Source organism: Ammospiza nelsoni, chromosome 14, assembly GCF_027579445.1.
Source record: "Ammospiza nelsoni isolate bAmmNel1 chromosome 14, bAmmNel1.pri, whole genome shotgun sequence".
NCBI lineage: Eukaryota > Metazoa > Chordata > Aves > Passeriformes > Passerellidae > Ammospiza > Ammospiza nelsoni.
The window spans coordinates 8,788,350-8,808,541 of NC_080646.1; the positions used below are offsets into that span (position 1 = coordinate 8,788,350).

The 20,192-nt window shown below is 40.4% G+C and overlaps 2 protein-coding genes across 2 annotated transcripts in view; one reads left to right on the forward strand and one right to left on the reverse strand.

Moving 5' to 3' along the window:
• Positions 1-12,395, forward strand: part of IL16 (interleukin 16) — a 39,901-nt gene extending 27,506 nt beyond the window's left edge. Inside the window, exons 12-23 of the mRNA XM_059482104.1 lie at positions 36-252; positions 1,296-1,413; positions 2,557-2,689; positions 3,432-3,519; positions 4,222-4,700; positions 6,337-6,478; positions 7,715-8,798; positions 9,298-9,481; positions 9,672-9,773; positions 10,452-10,704; positions 11,585-11,710; positions 11,959-12,395. Coding sequence (XP_059338087.1) covers positions 36-252; positions 1,296-1,413; positions 2,557-2,689; positions 3,432-3,519; positions 4,222-4,700; positions 6,337-6,478; positions 7,715-8,798; positions 9,298-9,481; positions 9,672-9,773; positions 10,452-10,704; positions 11,585-11,710; positions 11,959-12,152 — 3,120 coding nt within the window. The 3' untranslated portion in view covers positions 12,153-12,395. The remainder of the gene's footprint in view (positions 1-35; positions 253-1,295; positions 1,414-2,556; positions 2,690-3,431; positions 3,520-4,221; positions 4,701-6,336; positions 6,479-7,714; positions 8,799-9,297; positions 9,482-9,671; positions 9,774-10,451; positions 10,705-11,584; positions 11,711-11,958) is intronic.
• A 1,836-nt stretch (positions 12,396-14,231) lies between these two features.
• On the reverse strand, positions 14,232-19,410 carry STARD5 (StAR related lipid transfer domain containing 5). Its single transcript, XM_059482491.1, has 6 exons — positions 19,199-19,410; positions 19,055-19,104; positions 18,821-18,953; positions 17,325-17,442; positions 16,228-16,321; positions 14,232-15,714 (listed from the first exon to the last, which is right to left on the reverse strand). The coding sequence occupies exons 1-6, from the start codon at positions 19,286-19,288 to the stop codon at positions 15,567-15,569; spliced, it is 633 nt and encodes a 210-aa protein (XP_059338474.1). The 5' UTR covers positions 19,289-19,410; the 3' UTR covers positions 14,232-15,566.
• Between the last annotated feature and the right edge of the window lie 782 nt (positions 19,411-20,192).

The window sequence follows — 20,192 nt, forward strand, 5'->3', positions numbered from 1 at the left end:
GCTCAACCCATTCACTCACTGTCTGTTCTTTCCAGCAGGCCAAAAAGGGTCTTCTGACACTGACAGTCAGGACAAGCTTCAGCACACCTCATTCTGCTTCCAGCTGTCAGTCACCCCTCCTGTGTCAGTCACTGAGCTCCAGTACATGCATAACCAAGGAAAACAGCTCTTTCAGCTCAGAAAATGGAGCATTCTCCTTAAATCCTACAAAGCCCAATGACAGGGTCATAATGGAAGTTACCCTAAACAAAGGTGAGTGCTGACATTAACTGAGCACTGCCAACAAAGCACTGACTGACAAACCACTGTTCATTTTCTCTGTGAATGTCTTTCCTCACAAACCTGATTCTTTTCCTGAAATAAGTTTTTTTAATACACTAAATTAGATCTTGGTGCCTGTCAGTGCTAACAAGTATCTATCAACAACAGGATTTTGAGCACCATCTGTCCTCAAGAGCCAATCATTGAGGAGTTTTTGCTCTCAAGCATTAGAGTCACATTCATATCCTTCACTTGAAAGAGTAAAGCTCTTGCCAAGAAATGCCTCTTATTAAGCAGACTGTGCAACTTTTACCCATAATTATGCAAGCAGTTAATTTCACTCTTGAAAAGGCTTAAAACCAAATAAAATAAGTATCTACATCTTCTTGTAGTTCTTTCACCTCCTCTCCAACTGTCATCATCTTCTTTTTATAAACAACTACTGGCACAATGAAATAAACTTTTGAATATGGGAACATCAGAGCAACAAACAAAGCAAAGCCTCTATGAGGTACCAGTGACTTACCAAACACACAGGATGGGATCTGACATCAGTGACTGTCCAGAGCAAGAGGGTAAACTCACAGAAGTCTTCAGCTGTATTATATAAAACAGAAAGAAGACTGAAATTATATAGCTAACAATAGCCATATATCCTTAATTTTAGCTTTTCTTCCCTGTTAATTTTAGCTCCTAATTTTTTTCTATTCTGTCTCCTTGTAAAGTCATTTGAATTCTTCTATCTGACAGATATTTTGCAAAACAAAACTGTATTCTATTGTGTCTGTTACACTTTAATCCTGAGGGGGACAAAAGCCCCCATAACAACCCCGCAATAAAACAATAGAAAGGTATAGAAAAATGCAGTGGAAGCAGCAACAAATACTGAATGTGCAACACTCATGAACACGAGCCTTTGCTTCTGGTTCATGCAGAAAAAAGAATTAAATTTAATTAATTTTTAAGAAGGTTCTTCAATAGTTTTCTTTGACTGTTTCTTATGGAGTTTTTTCAATTATTATTGATTCTTTCAGAGCCGGGTGTTGGCCTTGGAATTGGGTTATGTAGCATCCCTTACTTCCAGTGTATTTCAGGGATCTTTATTCACACCCTCTCACCAGGATCAGTGGCACATATGGATGGGAGACTCAGGTAGGATGAGAAAGGCTGGCTGTCTTATGCTACAAATTTCTCATTGATCTGTTTTATGAGTTTGCTTTTGACTTATTTGAGCAGGAAGAAATACTGATTTCTGGGAATTTGGGGTTTAAGGCACATGTGCTATTTTCAGGGTTGGAGCATGTCTTCAGGATATATGGGATTTCCAGAAATATAGCAAGCCAGTGAAATCTCTTCCTCTTGTCTAAGCTGTGCTAACTTTGAAGGTATTAGACAAACTACTGGAGGAGATCTCCAAATGAGAAAGTATTTGGAAATACCTAAACACATCACATAACTTGGCTTGTTTGAGCGCTCGATTTTTTTCCTGATACTAGCTCCTCAAATTCTATCACTTCTTGCCCAATAGAAAAACAGATTTGTTGAAATGAGCTTTAGTGAGAGTGTAGAAATTCACTTTCAGAGATTTTTGATCAACTAGTACTGTTGAACATATTGAGAATGGAACTGACCACAGCAGTTTCAGTGAAGTATTTTTGATTTAAGTTTAGGTGTTCTGTAATCCTCCTCTCTAATGCTTTAGATGAAAGAACTGTAGTCCTAAATGATTGGAATATTTGTATGATGCAAATCAGTGCCTCCAGTCAGGCTCCTAATGTGTGCGAGAACTAGAGCAGAGCAAGGCAATCTCAGTTTCCATATGAGCCAAATTTTGATTTCATCAATAAAGATCCAGTTTAGCAGATTTTGATAGTTTGTCATTGGAATTTTTCTTTTAACTGGTTATTCACCTATGTAGCAGGAAGATAACACCGTTTCTGACCTTAAATAGCACTGACATAAAATAAAGACAAGAGAAGTGAAGTGTTAACTGGAAAGGAAGGTGTAGGTGGAAGCCACAGCTGAGCTGCAGACAGCAGAAAGAACACCAAGTGTGCAGAGCTGAACATGCAGAAAGCTCAGAGGTTGCATGCAACATGGCAGATCAAAACCCCTTGACATCCAACTCATTCCCATTCCATTTTCTGTAACAGGACAGAAAGACAGATTTAATCTGTAAGAAAATTAATTAGGTAGACCTTATGAATTTGCTTTTTATATATTTTCATATGAGTAAGATGAGGTCAGGAGAAAAATCTTTGTTCACATTCTCTTTTTTTTTTAATATCTCTCTAGGTGTGGAGATGAAATTATTGAAATTAATGAAAATTCAGTACAAAATACAACCCTTAATGAAGTTTATGCTGTGCTGAGCCATTGTGATCCTGGTGCAGTACAAATCATTGTTAGCAGACACCCTGAACCACAGGTAGCACAGTCTGTATTCTTTCTGAATTTCAATATAGCATGTATTGAGAACTAAGAGGGAAGAAATGCTGATCTAACACAGGTGGAAAAATGTTGACTACAAAGATGCTTATCTCTTTATGATCATCACTCCACACAAAAAAAAAATCTGAGATATGCACTCTCTTAAGTAAAATCATTTAAGATTTAAAGATTACTGGTGACAGTCTTACATGAGGTTCTATGCAGTGAATAAGGAAACTAAAGAAATAACATTTAAGGAATAACTCAAAACATAATTCTTATGTAAGAAAGAATTTACAATAATAAGTAAATAATTTGAAAGAGGGAACATGCCTCCCCAAAATGAAATAAATGTTTATACACTACCTTTCAGTAATTAAAATTTAGGTCTTGCCCTGCCAATATTAATTAATTAAATTAATATTGAAGTAAAATATTTTATTCCTGCAAGATTTTTCAACAAAATCCTTCCTAGCACCAAATACTGTAGAAATTATTATTAAGTTTAAATTGTTACATTAACTATGCTGTATTGAGTTACCTTATACTGGTAAATCCAGGACTCCACTTCTAGTGAAATCTGCAAAAGAACATTTACCTTTGAAAGGTCCCATTTTACCTAAACAGCCACTAAAAAGAGCATATCTATAGATATGCTTCATATATACTGGGATATATGCAAATATAATGGTGTGCAATTAACTCACCTCATGAGAGTAAAATGGCATTATGTTTCCTAGGTGTCTGAACAACAGCTAAAAGAAGCTGTTGCACAAGCTGTGGAAAGCAACAGATTTGGAAAGGAGAGACATCAATGGAGTACTGAAGGTAAGGGAATAAATGCATTCACTGAGATATGGTAATTTTGACTTAAAAGATGTCAAGGATGAGTACACACTGTATTAGAATCCTTGAAAACAGTCAAGTGACCCAAAGCAGAAAGAAAGAGGAGGAAACCTTACAGGACAGCCCTCCTAACACGTCTCCATGATACATTACCAGAGTGATGAGAACAGACCAAGCCTGTCTGATTACCAACAAAAATTTCTTGTGCAAGCTTACTCTCACAGTTGCTTATCCTCTCTAATTCACAAGCCCTGCTTAGAGCTCTTCAAACCACTGTCTGTAGGTGACAGAACTATGACAACAAAGAACTATGAAGGTGATGCCCTAGGGGTAAACTTTGTTAATTCCTTTTTTTGTGAGGAAATGCAGTCATGGCTTGAGCTATTTGCCCAGCTCAGGTATAACGTCTCCCAGTAATGATACTGCTTTGAGTGTCTTCTAAAGAACCAACAGGAAACAGTCATCATCAGTAAAATGATAGTGCTGACATACCTATATATAAGGAGAATATTATTTGGTTGTTCAGGAACTTGGCTGTTGACTCTTGACCCTACAAGCCTTCATTGCATAAATCACTCCTTTGCATCCACCAAGGATGATATGTAGGGGCAGATTTCATCAGCTGAATCAGAAGCAAGCACTCTGCCTGTACTGAGCAGACATTTGTCCATGTTCCTGGTGCAGGTGCTAAGAGGCTGGAGCTGAGCTGGCACGGGAGGCAGCCCTGTGAGAAGCACACGGACAGGAGCACGGGCTGCTGCAGCCGCAGGGCTCAGCGGCTCATGACCCGCTCCAGCAGCGACAGCAGCTGCACCCCCCGGGCCTCCTGTGCCCCTGCTGCCTCTGTGCACCAGCTCACAGACCTGACAGCAAGAGTACACAGTGTAGATGTACCAATCACCCAGCAGCCTGGACTGCTCTACTCATTCTCTGCCAGTAATTCAGGGAGAAATTCCCCTCCCACCTGTAGTGAAGGCGGTCGAGCCTTGCAAAACACTAAGAAGTCATCAGAGATCCTCGTTAGAAAACCTAAATCATCAAAGCCCAAACCTCCACCAAGGAAATACTTCAAGCAAGACTGCACGTGTGACGACCAGGGTAATGGAGACAGAAAAGAAAAGCTTGTATCAGAAGTGGCTGCATCACCTTCTGAGAGTGTTCAGGTAAAGTAAAAATTTACAACATTTTTCTTGTGTCTGTGTATTTGTGAGGCAGGGGAAGGAGGAAGGCAAAGTGTTTTTGCATGGCAGCAAGAAGAAGAGTAGGAAAGAAAGAGAAAGCAAAGTGTTTTTGCATGGCAGCAAGAAGAGTAGGAAAGAAAGAGAAAGCAAAGTGGCTTTGCATGGCAGCAAGAAGAAGAGTAGGAAAGAAAGAGAAAATATATATATATATGTGAGAACTGGGGGAAGAAGATGAGACTCTTCTGTTTTGAAAATAAGGCGAGTATCTTAGTGAAGCCAGTATATCACAAAATGTAATGTTCAAAATAAGGTCAGAAGGCAGAGAATTGTCTGCAGAAAATCTTCCATACTAAGGTATCTGAGTTAAAATCCCAGTGCGAGCAGCTGCAAGAATGAATCTGAGTCCCTGCCTCTCCTCACAAGCATGTGCCATTGGTGTTAATCAAGCATGCTCTGCTGCCAGGGTTATGCCCTAGGCTGGGCCTGGAGGGGTTTACACAGCCTCTGATGCCAGCTTGGTGTGGCTCACCACAACTACCTGTGTCACAGAGTCATATCATTTATGGAAGTAGTCAGAAAACAATAATTTCATTGTTTCAGTAGTGGATTTTTATTGGAAGAAAGCACTAACTTTATATGCAGCAGGGAATCTTGGGCTCAGATACATTTCTTGAAACCAGGAGGTATTAAATAAAACCATTTAACATACATCTTTGTTGATGAGCTACAGTATTTAAAAACAGTGTACATTTGTATATTACTAAATTTCAGTTCCCTCTCTTATCTAGGGCAACAGAGTGTGTTTCACTTTTGCATGAGCATGAAGGATTGTGAGATCTGCATGTTGAAACAAAATTGTGGTTTGTTTAAAACTGAAACTTCTTTTCTTCAGGTTTAGTAATATGGGAGTAGAAATGAACTGCTCTCAATGCAATGCAAAGGAAAAATACAAAAAAAAAAATCACAGAAAAAACCAAAACAAAACAACAAATAACCAAACCAAACACAAAAACCACAAACTGCCCACCTAACCAGTTCCCAAGCTGCAAAGATCAATACAAAATGATACAGAGCAAACTGAAGTCCACATATAATGTTAATATCTAAGAAAACTTCAGTTAAGCTTCTTAAGTAAGGTCATTTTTAGCATCCCCTAAGTAGAAATCACTGCTAGAAAATCAACTTTCAGAAGTAAAATTAAGGGCAATAAGTACTTGTTGAACTTACCACTCCCTGCAACTTCTTACTCTTTGTATTTAGTCATTCTAGGTGAGAAAAACCTAAATCTTAAAATCAATAAAATCCATGAAAAATCAAGATCTGTTCAGGAAGACAACTTCCTCTGTTAAGATTATCTTTATATCTGTATATACCCAAGAGAGAAAGTTTCTGGTCAGAATGTATTTCAGATCATTAAGGAAAGGTTTTATTAGTGCTTTAAATTTTTTTTAACCCTTATCCCCCACAAACTTTGTATTACTCAGTCTGAGGCCTGCATACCACAATTTTAAATAGGGTTTCTAGTTTTTTTTTGCAGATGCATATATTTTTTCAGATTCATATATAGTGTGGTTTGCATAATTGCATTCTGACACACTTCTCTTTCCTGTTTGTTCAGCAGGAAGTTGGAGAAGCAATGCTAGAGGGACATCAAACCCATGTGACCCACAGTGTCTTCACCACTTCTCCTACTGCAAGTGATAAGGAGCGCACAGCTGCTGCTCCAGTGGGCAGAGATCAAGAAAGAAAAGAAAAATTAGGTATGTTTAATTCAATTAACTTGTTTCCCCCAGCTAAATATATAGCATTTAGTTTGGATTCCAAAATGGGTATTGAGCTGACTTCACTTCCTCTTTAAATATAGTCTTCAAACCTTATCTCTAAATGTTGGGATGAACAGATGAAATTTCAAATTATTGATTAATCTCTGTAAAGAAAAGGAAAGTAGATCAAAATCAGCATAAGAGATAATGTATTGTAATTTTTAAAAATTATTAATCTTTGTAAAAAGATAATCTAGATCAAAAGCAGCATAAGAGATGATTTATTGTAAAAAATGTTAATGGACAGGTACAGTATTTCTGTATTGCTTCAGATGAAACTGCTTAGTTATTCTGAACATTTCACATTAAAGCTTAGTCTTAGCATTTCTAAAGGATATTTTTATGCACAATTTCAAGACCCTAGTGTTGCAATGGTACAAACCACGGATAAGTTACTTTTCTGCTGTGCTAGTTAGAACTAAGGAAACTTAATGTTAAGGGAACAGACAATCTCAAGAGGTCTCTTACAACATACAGGCTTATGTAATTCTGTAAGTTATGGCTCAGATAATTAAAAAAAATAAAAATGTTACCTTAAAAAAAGTTCACATTGGAGCAGAAAACAGTACCTGTGCAGATGCACAAACAGAACTTTGTTGCCATTCAGCTCCACCATGTCTAACATTAAAATGCTTAATTGCTTTCTGAAGTAAAAAATATTCCCATATTAGAATCAAGTTTTTACTTATCAGAAAAATCAACTGGAAATGCCTGAGGAAATCTGAGGAAGCATAAATATAGAAGATCTTCCTATGATAGCCTTTTTAGAATAGGATATACTTATAAATGTAGGAAATAAATGTTTTTTTAAAAGAATCTACTGTAACACCAGCTTTTTCTCTAGGCTGCAAAAAAACATTGCAATTTTAACTTTCTATTTTAGCTGTTACATCCTGTATCAAGATTTCAGCACCCCAGAATTTCAGTATTTGTAAACCCTCTAAAAAAACAATCTCATATTTAAGCGTGCAAGAGCCTTGTTTTTCAGTTAACTTCAGCGTCTGGATTCAGAACTTATGGATCAAGAATTATGAATTTTTAAATGTTTAAATTTTTTAGGAACTTCAAAAAATTTTATCAGAGATTTGAATGAAATTCAAGGTTAATGAATTAATAATGATGCAGCGAGAAGTAAATGGATGGTTGTTCATAATCCATGTTTTTTTATTACAGGGAATCAACTTTCATCAATACAAAGGCCTGTACTTAAAAGACAAGCACGGGTAGATTATAGTCTTGATACAACAGAAGACCCCTGGGTTAAAATTTCTGACTGCATAAAAAGCTTATTTAATCCTACCATGAGTGAAAACAACGTCCACTTAGATCTGCAACCTGGCATAGACAAAAAAAAGGAGAACCAAAATCGAAGCAGCTCAGAGACAGTTCTGAAGAAATCAGAATCAGAGGGTTCCAAAGTGCTAAAATCAGATGAAAATGACGGTGTGAAGAAGGGTCCTCCTGTTGCACCAAAGCCCACCTGGTTCCGCCAAAGTCTGAAAGGATTGAGGAAAGCAAATTCAGATCTAAAACCACAGGCAGATCAAAGTCCTCCCAATCATGACAGTGTTTCCAGCAAAAAACAGCAATCCAGCTTCTCACGTGTGTCTCCTGGAGGATCATCAATAAAACAAAGAATAAGCTCATTTGAATCCTTGAGTGCTCCACAGTCACCTGAAAAAACCCCCCGAAGGCTGAGCCTAAAACCATCGGTGCAGAAAGAACCTTCTCGCCCTGCAGCAGAGGCAGAGGCAGCTCCAGCCTGTTCAAACCAACACTTCCACCCACATTGTGAAAACAGCCACCAACAGCCACCTGTGGCTACAAAGAGCCTGGATAGATCTTCCTCTCGCAGGGAGAGCATTGACAGACCAGAGAAAAGCAGCTCAGAGAAAAGCAGCAATGCCAGCACTGAAAGTTCATCAAGTCTCCTCACTGCAGGGGCTGTAAACTCCCATCTTGTGTCAGTAGCGAAAGCGCACAGCCTGAGGTCACGGAGCTTCCCTCTCACTGCTGCCCAGGCTTGTGAGATAATGAAGCCATTTGATGAGAAGTGTAGCAAAATCTATTCCATCAGCAGCCAAGTGTCATCTGCTTTAATGAAATCATTGCTTTGCCTTTCTCAGTCCCCAGCCTCTTCTGGAAACAGTGCATGGGAAACTCTGGACACAGTGTCTCAGTCCTCCATGGAGGAGGATGGGCCTTCCACCTCAGCGGCGAGTGAGAACCATCAGCTGGACACTGGCTTTTCCCTAAAGTAAGATGCCATATTTAAAACAGATTTACAGGTCAGCCCTGATGAGCAGCTGCACTGATTCACTAACAGATTAAAGTTCTAAGGTAGCAGCACACAGAAGTAAAGCACAGACTAAGTTAAGAACTTTTTAGAGCACGAAGGTTAAATGACTCATGACTGTTAATCTTGTTTTTGATTTGTATTATATCCATACACGGACATTTCAAACATCCTCCTATTTAAGGAGCATTATTTCTAGTATCTCCACAGTAAGGCAGATTAAGTGCATTTGCCTGAGGCCATGAAATTTTTCTCATTCTTTTATGCAATGGATTGTACTTCCTTTAAGTGAACACGATTAATTTCCATTTGCCTGTATTTATAATAGTTGTAGGAGTTACCACCTGAATTACATGCTAATAAGATGAAAAGATGACTGCTCCAAAATTGCCTTTTGCTTTAGTGGGTATGTTCTCTCATAGCTCAGTGTTTCTTTTTTGCTCTTGTCACAATGGGATAGCCTCTCAGAGCTGAGAGAATACACAGTGAGCCTGGCAGACAAAGGGAAGGAGGAAGACAAACAGGAACAGGGCTCACCTCAAGCATCCGCTGTGTTGGGGCAGTCAGTCATCTCTCTGCTTTCCCCTGAGGAGCTGGCAAAGCTTATAGAGGAAGTTAAAGCCCTAGATGAAGAAACCTTAAAGGTAAACCTGCATTTTTTTTTTCTTTTTTCATGCATGATTTTCAGAAAGCTGTAGAATGAATGTGTCTGGTTAACTTTGCAACTTAATATTATGCTTATGCCACTAAGTCTCATTAAAAATGCACAACAGACTTTCTAATCATTGTGACATCTTCTGGGAAGTTCTTGACTTTATTTCTTTCTCTACCTAGGAACTTGATGATATCCATGTTACAGTTTTGCATAAAGAAGAAGATACTGGGCTTGGATTCAGCCTGGCAGGGGGCATTGATCTAGAAAACAAAGTGGTTACAGTAAGTAGCATCTTAAAAATTACTCTCAAAACAATGCTCTATCTAAAAATACTTACCTTACTGGTTTTCTACTACAGGTTTTGGCTTTTAGATAATCAAAGCAGGCAGCTGTATTGATAGGGTTGGAAGGACCATAGTGAGTGAAAACAGGTTCCTTCTGCACAGAGCTGCCTCTCCAGGTGTCTGGTAGCAGTGTCCTGTTGCCTTGGGCACCTCCTCTCCAGCAGCTCTGAAAGCTGAGGCAGAACACACAGCCCCCAGCAGGAAATAACCAACACCTTACTCACATGCTTATAGAAGACCATGCAGGATGGTCTGGAAAAATGAGGTGGGTAAAACACATCAGGGGTCTGGAAGTTAGAGATAAGTCTCACACCTCCTCCCTCTCACGAGCAGCAAGAGGGTCAGGAAGTAGAATATGCAAGGTACATAGCATGGGTAACACAGTTTTAGCCATCTGGAACCAGGGCCAAACTGCTCCCCTGGCTGCTTGAGGAGGGATGTGCACAGGAAAGCTTCTCAGTGCAAATTTATTCGTCCTCCATCCTGAAATGTGATAGAAGCAACTTATTCCTGGTAAAGAATGAAAAATGCACATGGTGTAGTGTTAACTAAGGGATTTAGTGATGTCCTCTTTTCCCTTGTGTGTGTGTGTGTGGTGACTGGGCTCTTCAATAGGTTCACAAAGTATTTCCCAATGGCCTGGCCTGTCAGGAAGGAACCATTCAGAAAGGAGATGAAGTGCTCTCCATTAATGGGAAGTGTCTGAAAGGTGCAACTCACAGTGACGCCTCAGCAATCATGCGGCAGGCCCGGCAAGCCAGACAAGCTGTTGTTGTCACCAGAAAACCCAAAGATGGAGAAACAAATCTCAATGTTTCAATCAGCTCTAGTACATCATCTGTAGCAAGTGATGCCTCACAAGAGTCTGGTAAGTTTAGAGGCATTATCTTGTAGCCCCCACTTGATAAGTGTTTACTCATCACCTGAAATCCAGGTGTTCATAAAAACAGCAGTGGCTGTATAAATCTGTGAAACCTGATTAAAGACAGCACAACTAATAAAGCATTCTGAAATATACATTGAAATATTTGAAATAACTTTACTCAAAAGGGAAAGAATTAATGGATTTCTAAAATAAAAGAACTCCTAAAACAACCCAAGCATGATTCTCTATGTGGATTTCTGGAGATGTACAAAGATGGCTATTGTAGCACACCATCTAATTGAAGGTATAATGACAACTCAGAGAACAGCGATTCTTTATTCTAATATTGTTACAAGACTTGTTCTCCATGAAAGAGAATTTCAGTTTGAACAAACAATATGCTATTATTTGACATAGCAGGTGGCTACATCTGAAACACAGCAAGGTCAGAGTTTTGCAGAATATTTCACTTTCAGAATAGTTTTGTTTTGATTTGGTTTTGGTTTTTTTTTTCTACAGCATGAACTGGAGATCTGTAGCTTTATTTCCATACTGCAAATTAGCAGCCTGGTAGTCAATAACAACTTCCTAACTAATATTAAGTCAAATATTTCCCTTAGATTTGGTTCATTTAACAGATTTTTGTAATTCTAGTAAATATCTCAAATCTCCATTCTCCCATTAATTCAAACATAACTTTCTTTCCCTGGCTTCCCATAGGGCCTTAAAATGACATAATGAGAAACTAAAAGCTTTAGTTTTCTCTTTCATTTGGCAGTTTATAGGACCTTTGCAAACAACCCAAAAGTTAATTTCTTGTAACGGATGTTTGAGCTTTTTAGACTGTGTGCTGTCCATGTGGTAACTTTCCATTTGTTTCCAGCCACTGGGGACACAATCTGCACTGTAACTCTAGAAAAAACATCTGCTGGTTTAGGATTCAGTCTGGAAGGAGGGAAAGGCTCTATTCAGGGAGATAAACCCATCATCATCAACAGGATATTTAAAGGTAAACACACTTACCATGTTCCCAACTCAGGCAGCCTTGTGGGGTTCATAACTGACTGCTGATTTATAACTGTGGAAATGTTATTTTCTCAAATGCAGCATTATATTGTTCAGTACCAATAATTTGTTGCCTGCTGGGACCAGGTGGTTTTTAGCAAACATGCTGGTGATCCACTCTCTAGTAAGTGAAAGATGCATTAAAGTTTCCTCCACAGAAAGAATTAAAGAGAATTCATTTTCTGTCCCCAGGGACTGCACTGGAGCAGAGCAGCCCTGTTCAGCCTGGGGATGAGCTCCTACAAGTGCACACAACTGCCATGCAAGGACTCACTCGTTTTGAGGCGTGGAATGCAATCAAGGCATTACCTGATGGGCCCATCACAGCCATCATCAAGAGGAAGAATCGCAGCTCTGTTACCAGCAAGTCATCCAAAACTTTGTAAGAGGAGGGATTAGACTACTGCCAATATTCAAACAAAGGATTTTATTACTTGCAGGCACTTGGCTGCCTCAGCAAGATGCTCAGCAAGCACCCACGAGAAGTACACTGGAGCCTTACTGCCACTTACAGAGAAAACTGTCTGGGATTAGCTAAAACGTGCAGGAAACGGGCATGATTCTTATTTCAACCTTCAGAAACAGATGTTACAAAGTGTATAATAATAAAATAATGACTTTGTTAATAATATAGTGGTCGTAATAAAATCCTTCATAGCTATAGTACTCTCCTATTTTAAGCTATTAACTCAATGAGTATCCGAAGCAGATCCTGTGCTGAATTTTCAGTGCTACTCTCCAAGTCCTGTTCCCTATCTTACCTTCCCAGCAACAAGAAATGTGTCTGAGCCTACGACTAAACACTTAGAGAATGGGTAGGGCAGAGAAAGGGGTTGCAATTCTGTGTGTCAAAACATCCCCTAGAAAATTCCAGCTTTCCTATAAAAAACATAGAACATTCAGGACAGCCAAAACCTGTAAAAGTGACTTTCCACTAGCAGCTGACAGAGCCATCTCAACTGCAGCAGGCAAACACAGGGTGGAAAGGAGTTCTCATGGTATTCCAAGGGGGAGGCAGGAAGCTGAGGGTAATGTAGTCAAAGTTTTCATAACCTTCCTCTGGCCAGAGGTCTCAAGAGGACTACAGCAGGAGAATAACAAGGCCATTCAGAACAAAATCTTACCTTGTAACAACACTTTTTTCTTTTAAATGTCTGTGTTAATTTTGCAAGGGAAAGTAGCAGCAGGACTAATTGTGAATCCAAGTATTTCTGAACTGTTTACTCTGGAAAGGCTAAATAACTTGGAGACAAATCTATGCTTCAAACACTGCTTTCTATATGCACTGTATGGAATTCTGCCAGCAGCACAGGTACCTATGGCAAGATGGTCTCATGCACACACTTGGTCTTTGACCTGCTTCATTAAAGGGAGAGAGAGAGATGCAAGGGCAGGATGGAAGTGGTGACTCCCCAGCTGAGAGCCAGATGGCTGATCTGGTTATTGTCCTTGGCTGCTCACCTTCCTGGAGATGGGAATTTTCTGTTACCTAATTTCACCAGGAAGAAGTTAAGGAGCTCAGGAGCTGTCTTCCATACACTTAAAACAATGCCTCAAAAACAGCAGTTAAGAGAAAGGGAAGGAGAATAGGCAGGAGGTTATTAATTAAATCCAGGCATTGAACTTGCTGTACATTAATCCTTGAAAGAACATTCTTGAGAAGCCATCTGTCCCCACACTTACTCAGCTGAGCTCTCTTTCCCAAAAAATAACCTCTATCTCAAAACAAAACATTTATTAGTTGGGTAGCAACCAAAATGAGAGAAAAATATGACAGAAAATTTTCTTATACATTTTTGAATTGGTACCTACATAAAAGTCTTTGCCAAAACATTTCCAACTCCAATTTGGTAGGGCAGAAGGCTGAATATGAAGAGCTCTTGATTCCTGGGTAGAAGGTGATGGGCACTCAGAAAAAGGGTTCTTAAGTTATTCCATGAAGTGTTTCACCACCTTTATTGCTCAAAGCAATAAAAAAGAAATTGTAAATAGCTAATAAAAAGCCAAATTATTGCAAAAATAATATGCATTACTTGCAGAATAATGAGTGGCGACCACAGCTGCGCTTCTTGAACTTTCTGCTAATTAAATTAATGCTAATCCTGGCAAGACTTGCCAAGATATTATAATTCTTGCCTAAAAACTTCAGTACACTTACAAAAATATATAGAAGCCTCCGCAGTATGAAGACCCACATCTCTTCTCAATGAATTTGTCATTCTTCCTAAGTATAGAAAGCAGCAATTGGAAAAAAAGACCAACCAAGAGCAGAGAGCCTTGAGGGTAAGTGTTCTCACCAAAACACCTCTTCCCTAGGTAGTGGACATTATCAGGGAAGGCTTTTTCCCTCTCTTTGCCTTAAATTCAGAGACATGCTGGAGGTCTAAGCAGCTGTTTGGCTTCCCTGATGGCAGAACAGTGTATGAGGAACCATTTCAAAGGATGATACAGGAAAAACAGTAAGATGTAGCACAAAAAATATTTATTTCACCACACTCACACAGGTTTTTACATCTTTGTATACAAAGGAGACTGGACTAAAAACTATCTCCTTGAAAAACTAGTCCATAGGGTGAGGTTTAGAGTGGGAAACTTATTGTGCAAGTCCATGTCCTATACCAAAGATAAAAAAATACAGGGGCAGAAAGCAGAGCATATAAACCTTGTTAAATAATCAAGTCACCACAGTAAAATCACAACCTGCATTTAACTTCCTCACTCAGCAATTATTTTTATTTTTGTAATTATATGTAATCCACAGTAATGTCTGACTTTCTTGCAGCAACCAGCACCATAGATATCTCCTAAAATGGACACACCTTGGCACAAAACTCAGGTGCTGATTTACCAATGGAATGCTGGGAGGCAAACCAGTCATAGAAAAAAGCAACATCCTTATGGCCTGTCAAGGTAAAGCTAATAAAAAGATTATTTACCCGTTAAACCTCTCCCCACAGGAAACCAAAAAACATTCAAATACAGTTCAAAGTGGTCATTTCATAGGCCTTTTAAAAAATGGCAATTAAAGTGCTTAATCCTCTTATTTTATTGCCTCTATTTAGTTCAGTTTGTGTCATGACACTGTGAAACCACTGGTTTTGGTACCAGAGAGGGGAAAGGGAGAGAGTCCATCTACCAGCCCACACACCTGTGCATTGATTAGCACTGCTGGACCTTGACCCAAAAAAAAAAAAAAAGCACTTAAGGCATATTTACCATCACTATTGCTGTCTGCTGGAACAAACAAGTGAAATTCTCTACATAATCTCATTTGTTCTGGCTTTCACCATGTGCAGGCTGGACCCACTGAGGCATCGCAGCAGCTCTAGGAGTGCTGGCAGCAGGAGGGATACATCTTCTTTTGGGGGAGAAACATTTTTCCACAGGAATCTACAGGGAGTTTCAGAGACCAAACAGAGCTGACCTGCACCTGGATGTGGTGCTAAGTGGATTTTAGCAATGCTTCACCTCACAGACACTGCCAAAGAGTGGGCAAGAACAGATCCAGTATGTGCCTGTCTTCCTGCAGTCACCACTGCTGCCTCCAGGATTCTTCCAGCCTCAGATGTGGTATTTTTCTAATCATTAAAGTGAAGATTTTTGTATTACATAAGAATGCATTGTTCTGCAATGAGTCAGAAAATGCTGGTTTAAAAATATATTGTACTCAGTTCATTGTTTCATGTCATCTTTTTTTCTATCTCAGCAGACAGAAAAGCCCTGAGACCAAATTTGTATTTATACCCACGAGCTGACAGGTTGTTTCCTACCCTCAGCTGTTGATGAAAGAACTCATCTTGTCATGCTTTTAATGCCTTAACAGCTTTGGTCAGGTTGCTGTAAAATCCAGATATGCTAGATGGAAAAAAAGAATCCACCACTGTCTGGGGAAGATAGCCACCAAGATCCGTCTGGAAGAAAGTGAGGAGCTCAGTCCTGTTTGGCTCCCTGCAAAGACAATGAAAGTCATTTTATAGACAGTGGCTTAAGAGCATCAAGAACTTTTCAGTGACTCTTACTTGTATTAGAATAGATACTTCCAAAAGCTTTTCTTTTTTCAAACAAACCAGACAAATTTCAGTGAATGTAGCTACAAAAGTTAAGTTTATCCAGGCCCTAATTAGCTACATGACTGTTTATAAATTATGGCAAATCAACCAGATACTCATTTACCAAAAAATAAGACCATTCTTGTCTGAATTTGTGAATTTCAAGAGGTCAGGGAGAATTGCACCATGATAACAGTTTCTGCAACTGTAAAGACTTCCCTCTAGGAAATGAAGATAAACTAATTCATTGCACAAAAATGAGAACAAGAAGAACACTCAGTCATAATGAAAGGCAGAAACATACCATTGCCAAGAGGTTTCAGGTCACATGTGGCCACATACACATAGACACACCACACAATGGATAAGGAGGGCTTTAGAGTTTATACCATTCAAGCAGGATGTTTCTTACCCTGGAACAGGTATGCAGAAACAGCCACAAGGATAATTAAAACCTCTCACAAAATTTGGTTGAGGAGGACACAGTGGGTGTTCCACATTGGTGGCTGAAAGAAAAAGCATTGAAGGAAAGTGTCATTCTTCCAGCAGACAGGAAAGAGCCCTTGGCAGGCAAAGCTCCAGATGGGAAGCAAAGTCACTATTCAAAATGTATTTAAAAAGAACTGCAGTACAACCTCTTCAGTGTGGGGCTGACAAGTGGTCAGAAAAGACCATTAAAAGAAACCACTTTGGCCTTAGAATGGAGAAATCAAAGAAGTGCTGAATTTAGAAGGAATTGTTGCTGAGCTCTGAAGGAAGAAGCATTGACATTTGACACAGTTTCATCAAGGCCATGTTGTGTGAGGGCATTGCTTTTCTTGAGAGGTCATTTGGGCTGCTTCCAACAAATCCACATCACACAGATACATCACTTGGCTGCTGAAAAGCTGCACTCTAGGAAGTATATAAATAAATTCCTGACAAGGCTTTTCTGAACAGGATAGGAAAATGGGACACCTGAACAGTGGGGCAATAAAAGCTCAGATCAGTAACAATTAACAGAATCAAAGTGAAAAACCAAAGAAACCTACAGTGGCAGCCCCTTAAAAATCAGCACTGCTTGTTTTCATCAAGTCAGTTGTTTTCACATACAGGAGTGGTACATTTATTCAATGGCTTCATTGAACCCTGTGCAGGAAATGTTAAAATAGGATTTAGCCTAAATGGGACTCCTTTCAGACTATTAAAACAACAAAAAAACACATTCAAAATACCCCAGAATTTAACACTAAATTAAATACTTATTCAAGCTCAAAAGCATGGCAAGGGAACAAACCATAGGCCAGTCTTATCAATATCTGAGTCTTAAGATGATTTATATACTCTGGAAACAAAAATGTAGAGAGATTACTATTTTCTCTTCTGATTAAGATCAGGTCAACAACTACTGACCAGCTTGTTACTTAATTTTCATTTGATGTTTATTTCTGTAGCTTTTATAGTTGTCTCCAGTAGCTGTTGGTTATCTCCAAATGAAACATGAAGCTGTTCAGAACACAAGTGCCTCACCAGCAGACAGCATGGTCCCATCTTCGTATTGCTTCATCACTACTACATCCACAAATTCCCTTGGTGAAATAATCCTCATGCAAGCTGAAGGGGTTGTGGTTCTGCATATAGACACAGTCTGGAAATCACAGAACAGAATTATTATGTCAGTTATGTTTCCAAAAGTACAGCAGAAAAATATGGCACTCTTAATTATACTTTCTAAACTCCATCGAGGTATTCTACATCCTTTGTTGATGTAGAAACACCACAGGCAAAAGGCACCACTATGATCAATCAAGGGCAGGAGAAAAACAGAGTGACAAGGCATTGCTTCCATGTTCAGAAGGGACAGATACCACAAGAGATGCTGAAATGCAAATTTGGCACACCTGTGCCCCAGGATAGTTAAAACTCTTGTCCTCCCCAGGACACTGGCAAAGATAATTTCTTTGTGTGGTATACACAGGATACAACTTGATAACCCAGTTTGTTACATTGCACAAATATTAATGCTACCATCTGCCTCCCTGACTGGCTCCCAAAACAGAAGTTTCTACCACATTGGTAGGTCCTGGCAAGTCTGTGAATTTCAAGTGGCAGGCTGCAGCATTCCTGAAGTTGTCTATAATGAGTACTAAATGCCTACAGGATTTCCTCTGTAGAAATATAAAAATAAACTTCCTGGAACTTCCACAAACATTTCTGAGACTAGTTGTGTTTGCACCTGGCTGCCTCTGAGCACATATGACCATTTCAGATTCGGGAGCTAAAACCAATGCTCTTTTAATTTTCCCATATCCTTTAAAAAAAGGAATTAGACTGTACAAGCGTGCCAGCAGAAGCTGCTGCTCAAACACAGCCCTGCTCATCTGTCTGCTCAAATTGCAGCATCTCCATTTTAATGACAGATGCAAAGCACTGGGTGCTGAGGCCAGCTGAAGGCAGGGTGTGATGTGCAGGGCAGAGCGTCACTGCTGCCATGGTGAAAGATGGGGCCTGAATTGATGGCTGGTGACGTGAATGCCTCACTGCTTAGCTAAGTCTGTGTATTCTCTAAACCTATTCTTACATCACACTGAGCTTGCTAAAAACAATCATTCTTAACTTGATTAGCAGCATTAACAACAATGTAGTGCAGGAATCTTTAACGTTATATATTTAACGTTATACATGCATATATATATGTATGTATGAATATATATGTATGTATATGTTATACATTTGCATATTTTTAGCCAACAACATATTTTTCCTTCCAGAAAAATAAACTATTGTCTATACATATATATATATATATGTTAATAAAACTTATAAAGTGTATGCAAAAGGACAAAGCAAAAAAGAAACAAAACCAAAGGAAAAAAGGTTTCTTACTTAAACCAGAATCATTCAGCTGATGCAGCCAGAAACACACTACAACTTAAGACTTGCTACCTCCCTGCACATAACATCGGCTGTCTCATAAGGCCCAAACGCTGCACTAATCTCCCCAGAACAGTTTTTAAGGAACTTACATCACTGATGGCTTCGATGACCTCGAAGTCCTTCACGTTTTGGTCCCACTTGGTCCTGAGCCCGCCGGCCACCGGCTTTATGCACTCCCAGACGTTCTGCGGGCTGGCGGGCAGGACGCCCTCTCCCTTGTACCTGCGGGGGACAAAACGAAACCGAACCGCGCTGCTCTACCCTGCCTGGCCCAGGCAGCACCGCGGGCAGGACCCCGCTCCCCAGGAACGAGCATTACTCACAGATTGCCAGCGAACTCCGCCGAGGGTCTCCAGGACACCGCCACCTCACCCTGCGGGACGGGAAGCGTTCAGTCCCCAGGCCGGCTCCCGCACGTCCCCGCCGCATCCCCCCCACCCACCGGGCTTCGGCAGCCCCTGACCCACCGTGCTGCGGCAGCCCCGCCAGCCGTCGGGGTCCCGTCGGTAGAGCCGCAGCTGTTCGGCCGCCTCCTCAGCGCGCCCCGCGCAGTCCATGGCGGGCGGGCGTGGCCGCTGCCGCGCCGCTTTGAGCGCCCGCGCCGCGCCGCCCCTGGGCCGATGGCGGCACCGCCCCTCACCTGAGGGTGACGCCGGCCCGGCCCGGCCGCGCCTCACGGGACAGCGAGTGCGGGGCTGGGGAGCGGCAGAGCCCGGGCGGCGGGGAAGGCACGGCGGGGATGTGGTAACGCGTGTGGGATCGGAGGCGGAGCGGGGCTGCCCCAGAGATCGGGCCGCCCCGCGCTCGTCACTGGTGTAGTCCCAATCCCAGTGACGCGGAGAGAAACAAGCGAAAAACCAACCAAGGAATCTTCAGTATCTAAAGGAAGTGCGAAATTGCAGTGGTGAAGAATGGGATAGAATTTGGAAACTACTAGTAATAAAGTGAGTCTTTTAAAGGCCACGCATCGAAAATTTACCACTGAGAAGGTTACCAGGCTGGTCTGGATCACCAGAAAATTAATAGAGGATGTAGGATTTAATCTGGAAGTCTGACTCACGTTGTCAAATAACTCCCCTGCCCTTGTGATACAGTCTAAAGAAACTCACTATTCTCTCTATATAACATTTTTTCCTGGTTTGTTTGGGCCACAGCATATTCAAACAAGGCACAGCAAGATCTACTCTAGCAACTCGGTTTGCAGGAAGCTGATTCCCTGCTGAATTTATTCAGGAAGCATCTTCAGCTCTGGCTGCATCAGATAAAAAGAGCCTCATCTGATGTATTTCTGTATTGTTTTAATTGAAGTGCCCCAAGTACATTGCTTTTGATTTTCCAGTAGGCAGAGATTTTGGGTTTTGACAGCGTAACAGAAGGGAATAAATTGGAATAACCTTCTTTTCTAAGATTTGCGACATATCAGTTGTGATTTTAAAGCAAGGTACAATAAAGAGTAAAACA